This window comes from Priapulus caudatus, unplaced genomic scaffold (assembly GCF_000485595.1).
Source record: "Priapulus caudatus unplaced genomic scaffold, Priapulus_caudatus-5.0.1 Scaffold1191, whole genome shotgun sequence".
Classification (NCBI taxonomy): Eukaryota; Metazoa; Priapulida; class Priapulimorpha; order Priapulimorphida; family Priapulidae; genus Priapulus; species Priapulus caudatus.
The window spans coordinates 38,929-45,069 of record NW_014578252.1 but is presented as its reverse complement, the minus strand read 5'-3'; the positions used below and the strand labels follow the sequence as shown (position 1 = coordinate 45,069).

Below are 6,141 nucleotides of genomic sequence, written 5' to 3'. Positions count from 1 at the left end.
CTCACCTTGCACCGACTTTAAGGGCCTTATGGTTTTCTCGGTGAAAACTGTGCACGTTAGTAGTTTGTCTCCACTGTCGGGTGGCAATGCGTACAGTGCTTGCCTTCTGGCAACTTGAGGACCTCAGCTGTGTCGGTGCATAAACCTGCGGTGCACAGAGCCTTGCCCTATGCTGGTGATCGGCTGAGGAGGGTCTCGCTTAGCTTTCATAGTGCGTTTGCAGTCGCACTGCAGCCTTCGGTATTTCTATAGGCACCATGAGGGCTGTTTTCGTGTGCGGTTTGCTGCGCCCTTCCCTTCAGCTGCACGGTGTGTCCGAAGAGTTCATTCCACAGCTCGCTTGTAAACGCATAACTGAAAATGTGTAAAACATTGCCATCATTTTCTAATGTATGTATAACTTTTCAGTATAGGTAATTGTCAATTCGTTCGAGTTTGATTTACATGTAGTTGGTATAACGCGAATACCAACAGACAGACGTTTTTTTATTTACGCAATTTCAATTCACGTGACCGTTTTCATGAAGGGCGTACCTATCGCGGAAGTTGAGAGTTAGGGGCCTACCTGTATATTTAAATTGTAGAAACCGTTTTAATAACCGAGAGATATTTTTAGTAATAAAACCGATGCTATAAATTATTCATTATACTGTGTAATTATTAATATGACTATTTCGGTTATTTATGAGGTATCATTACACTGTCAATTATTACAAACAAGTTAACCTGCTATTACATACCTGCCATCGTCGTACAAATTTGGGACGGGTGGCAATTGCTGAAAGTCTCCAGACACAAGCAACTGCACTCCACCAAATGCTAGGTTGTTGCCTTTGATTTTTCGGGCAACGTACTCGAGCGTTTCAAGTACCCTAGCACTCATCATTGAGATTTCGTCGATGATGAGAAGCTGGACGTTACGCCAGCGTTGATATGCATTTCGTTGACTGTCATCGTTTTCAATGCTCTGCAAGATTGATGTTGCGGACTTCTTGCAATCACCAATGGAGGCCCATGAGTGAATGGTTTTCCCATTGCTAAGATGAGTGCTGCCAATTCCAGTTGTACTGGTGACAACAACTCTACCATCAGCAATGTCATTAATTTTTTTCCCAATGAAACGGTTGATGAGATACGTTTTACCGCTTCCTGGTCCACCTAGTAAGGCGACAGAGTGTCCAGAATTGATCAAACGAAGAGCCTCGCGTTGTTCTTTAGTAAGTCTGTCCATGGTTTCACAAGTAAATTATAGAGAAGTGATGAGAAATTACTTAGAAGTTGAAAAAAATGTGCACTGCATAAGGAGTTGGTCCACAGGCTACTGCTGTTGTTGTCAACAAGCTGTTGCCATAACAACGTAAAACACATAACAAGAAGCATAACATAATTTATGTATTACTAATACTTGTTTATTTATCCATTTCATTATTTATAATATTATTATTAAATTAAGCACACAAGTGTGCTTTGGTTACTGCTCGCAAAATGGCGGCATCAACAAACGATCGATTCCGGCGCTGTCAAACTTTTATTGTGGTGGAATTTTCCAAACGGGGCGGAGGTAATTCAAACGGGGCGCAACGATTCAAACGGGGGGGAGATTTTCCAAACGGAGCGGGCGCGCCCCGTTTGCGCAACGTGGGGAGAACCCTGCTAAAATAATGATAGGATAAAAATAACATTATGACCAGGGGTAGAAATTAACTTTGAACAAGGGAGTCCAATGGACTTCCTGCCCTCAAAAAGAGGGAGTCCGCAGAAAAATGAGGGAGACCACAGTCTGAAATTCAAAACTAAAGATATTAACAATAACGCATTTGGTTATTTTGAAGGTTCATGCGGTTGCACATCTGCCTAATTTTCTTAGGATATTTGCTGGAAAAATACGGTAATTGCGTGGGGCTGTGCTCTGGAACGAACTAGATAGTATCAAGAGCGTATTAAGAATGAGAGCGTATAACGGTGAAATGCCAAAAACCATGTTGTAGTTTCAGTGAAATTAGTAAACTTTAGCCGTTTTATTAGCCGTTATATATAACCAACGGCTTGTTCCTACGCTTGTTCCTACTTGTTCCTACGGCTGAGATATTAAGTGGTGAAAATCTAGTATTTTGCCGAAAATCGAACTCGATTTCACTGCGAGCTTATTACACATATTTTAGCACATTTTAGCACGTTATGTGGTACGTTTTTTGTCAGTATTTAACCAATATATATACCTTCAACGTCATTGTTTGTCCTGATGCTTAGCTGGTAGACATTCCAGTTAGATGGCTTCCACACTGGACTTGTGAGCCAGCTCTCACTGATATATCGTACCAGCTGCTGTAATGGAGATGATGACGCCCTACTCTGCAGGTGCTCAAATGCTGGCCCAATGTCAGCTGCAGGCAAGAAAGGGAGGGCCATAAGACTCCTTATGCACCGGTACTTTTGCCCATGGAGACTGTATGTTGACTTCAGGCCAAGCTCCTGTGTTTTGCGCCATACATCCTGCGCAAAGTGAAATGCGCATTCCTTCACGCTTGCCTCTGGGAATTCCTGGCGTACTGCTTTCCAGGCACCTGTAAAGGCCCGTCTCCACACACGCGGCACGACACGACACAGCAAAACGCAGCGCCGTTGTGCTGAAAAAAAAATACATTGTGATTTCGCTCATTGTGTCTGAGCGCATTGTGTTCACTCTGGTTCAGTGATCAGAAATTATGCATGTGCTTGTTGTCCATTGGCTGATGGTAGCGTGAGCAGAACACGTGATAAAAACAATCGCGTTGATTGGTTCAATTGTCTTTTCGCCGTCACGTCAGCCGGCAAAAGTCAAACTCATTTGACTTTCGCCGTCGCCGTGAAACCCGGCTGGCGCCGTGTCATGTCAGTGATATAATATATTTTAACTTTGCCGGTAGGGGTGAATGACGCCGTTTCCATGGCGTTCCGTGCCGCGCCGCGTATGTGGAGACGGGCCTTTAGGAGGCAATTAAAAAACTATATTATAAAAAAGCAAACTGGAAAAAACAGCACATTGTTTCATGTAAAATAGCACACTTGTATACAATTATGTTCGGAAACAATGAGATCAAAATAACAATTATAATCATATATGCTAATATTAGAATAGAGATCAAACATATGTATAAAAATGTTTGTTACATGAGGAAATACATTGTAAAAATATCTTGGAGTAATGATTACCAATTATCAGAATGATTACGTCAAGGTTAGATGTACAACTTACAAGCCATGTCTAATTTTGTGTATGTACAAATTAACGTTGTGTGTGTGCGTGCGTGCGTGTGTGCGTGCGTGTGCGTATGTGCGTGCGTACATGCGTGATTCTTATATTACCTTTTTCGAAGACCATCACAAATGCTTGTACCTGTGGTTGTGGACCAGGGATGAATTCTTTCAACTTCTGGAATACCTGTAGTATGAGGCATTACCGTACCTTCTGAGTTTTCATTTATAAAACAGATTTTATATAAAGTAAATGTGTTTGACAGCTGTGACGTTAATGGCAACTCACTGGATGAAATGCTATTGACGATTGAGAGAGAATAGAATGTGAATAATTAATATAAATATTTACCACCACATAGTCTCTTGTCTTCCTCCTAGACATCAGGCAGAACACCAATGGAACTTGCTTTATGCTGTCTTCTTTCCGAATGAATCCATGTATGGCCACATTTGGTGAAAGGGAGCAGCGACGATCTTGAAGGTTCCGTCGCAAAACCAACGTTTTGTGTTTCCCAGAATGTTAAGTTGCGTCGGCGTTGCAAAGACTAGGTGTCGCTGCGTGTCTACGTGTATGTCGCCAATCAGGAAATTCGCACATTGCAAAAACTCGGTGTTTATCTGTAAAATAAATTTTTGGGTTGGATATGTTTGTGTATATTGTGTTTATCCAAACACAAACATCATGTGCCAACCCACATCTGCACATGCGTGTTCTACAACCTCCTCACCTTTTTGAGTGACCACACAAGAATAACTTAAGCAAGAACAAGTGGTAATTTCTAGTATGTTTATTACAGCCGGGCTATCCAGAAATTACTTTTGCATAAAATAATAAATCACAAAACAATGTAACCCCCAGAACAAAAAATGGCTCTGTTTATAATGCGGAAGGCCGCCGCAGTTTTAGCGAATATGCTACGGAGTAACTAGTACAAAGTCGTTGAAATCGTCTGTGCCGATGCGGTTGACGCCGGTCACGGCGAGTAGAATGACCGGGATGAAAAAACAGCCCTCCGCAAAACGGTTTATCAGAAAGTCGACCAGGAACAGGGCTGAGCGGCGTGTAGGTAAGCTGTACCTGTACGCTGCCGGACGTCGAGAAGGCGGGCACAAATCCTTTATGCCCGGGCTTGTCGCTCAAATCAAATCCTCTTCATAAGTCAGGCTATTCACTCCTGACACACTGTTACACGCCACCAGCGGTTGCAGCTATCTGTTAGCCCGTAGTTTCGGCGCAGCAATTAAGTTGAATTCGTTGTGCAGCTACGTGGTTCAGCTGACAATATACACCTCACACTTGACGTGTCCAAAAAACCAAAATGTCCAGCAACCTTCTCCTTCACTCCACTTACACCTTATTGGTCGTTTACATCACGTGACCAATGACATGCATATAATATAGTGCATGATTCGACAACATATAAAACACATCATGAATATACATAACGTTATCATAAAATCATCAAACCGCAAAAAGGAACAAATACTCAGATTTATCCCTCCACAATTTTAGGAACAAAACAAAATGACATTTAATGAGAACCATCCTGAGACGCTACAGTTTTGTTTATATTTGACATCCTTTCCTCGCCTGTCTTAATCGTCTGCTGTTAAACTTTGTAACTGATTGTCCTTGATATTGACAAGAAGATTACACACAATTGCATCAAGCATCATAATGAACGTTTACAGAGCATGTTGTGCGTACCTCCTTCTTTATTACTACTTTGTTTAGGGCGGCCTTGTCTGCCTGGTGAATGTGGTCTCTTGTATTCTTCTTGAACTGGGCACCTTTCTGTGACACCGTAGCAGGACAGTTGATAGCGTTTGATCGCTTGGAACACCGCCAGTAAGTGAAGTTGCCCTTGGATACCTTTGAAAAATATATTAGCATATCATATATATTTTCAAAAACAGTCAGATTTTAGGGCAACATAGTTATCTCTATTATCTCTATAACATCAGCCGGTCAGGATAACTTTGTTTGTTTATTATATATGCATGCCCATTGTACCTCCTGACTTCTACACATCACTATTATTTTTTAACACCCACGTTATACACACGCGCGTGAGAATGAGAGCGTGTGCACCCACACAAGGTTGAAGTCAAAAACAAACCTTTCTGGTGTACTCGTATCCGTCGCTGCTCACAAGCTTAGCTCTGGCGCGCTGGGAGCCCTGCTCCACTAAAGTAAATGTAACCGCCGTGTCTGGCAAAACTGAGTCTAGCAATTCAGGCTCTTGTAGAGAACTAAAAAATACATATGAGAAAATATTCAAAATTGCACCTAGTGTGAGAGGAATGATGAGACATTTGAAATTCGCATTACAGCGACAAAAAAAGTATTTAATGTATTTACTCTTTAACTACTTCTGGTTCGTCTTCGACGTCTCTTCGTGTTACTTCGAAGCTGGCAATAAGTTCGGACGCAGGTGGATTCTCAACTGCTGCATTGCTGGTACTCGCGATCGCAGACACGTTTAGAATGGTGTATGTAGCATCTCTACCGGATGAGAGCTCTAAATGCGTTGAATCGACTGGTGCACTGAATTAAGACAACACAATTGAACAAATAAGCTTGCCTGCATGATGTTTAACACGTTCAACGCGAAACACGAGTATACTCGTTCGAACCACTGGCAGCAAGATCAAGCCCGCACGTACAGCACACACGCGGCGCCATTGACTATATATATACAACATGGTGTCGAACTCGCCGGCAGTCGCCGCCGCAGTTTCCACAACTCACCGTTTTAAATCAGTTACAACTCCCGTGTTCCTGCAGGTGACGCCACTTTCCAACTATCGTTGGAATCGCGGACCATTGCTTAACAATATACCCCCGCCAATTTTGACAATCGGCCCGCCAGAATGCGCTTAAATCACAGAAATTCCTCAAAT

The 6,141-nt window shown here is 42.4% G+C and overlaps 2 protein-coding genes across 2 annotated transcripts in view; both read right to left on the bottom strand.

The window, feature by feature from the left end:
* LOC106815742 overlaps nucleotides 1-4,059 on the bottom strand; it is a 12,540-nt gene extending 8,481 nt beyond the window's left edge. Inside the window, exons 1-2 of the mRNA XM_014820251.1 lie at nucleotides 3,346-4,059; nucleotides 2,220-2,564 (exon numbers count right to left, since the gene is read on the bottom strand). Coding sequence (XP_014675737.1) covers nucleotides 2,220-2,564; nucleotides 3,346-3,361 — 361 coding nt within the window. The 5' untranslated portion in view covers nucleotides 3,362-4,059. The remainder of the gene's footprint in view (nucleotides 1-2,219; nucleotides 2,565-3,345) is intronic.
* An 800-nt stretch (nucleotides 4,060-4,859) lies between these two features.
* The window catches only part of LOC106815741, a 2,038-nt gene continuing 756 nt past the window's right edge, over nucleotides 4,860-6,141 (bottom strand). The window contains exons 2-4 of the mRNA XM_014820250.1: nucleotides 5,600-5,785; nucleotides 5,358-5,490; nucleotides 4,860-5,110 (exon numbers count right to left, since the gene is read on the bottom strand). Coding sequence (XP_014675736.1) covers nucleotides 4,904-5,110; nucleotides 5,358-5,490; nucleotides 5,600-5,785 — 526 coding nt within the window. The 3' untranslated portion in view covers nucleotides 4,860-4,903. The remainder of the gene's footprint in view (nucleotides 5,111-5,357; nucleotides 5,491-5,599; nucleotides 5,786-6,141) is intronic.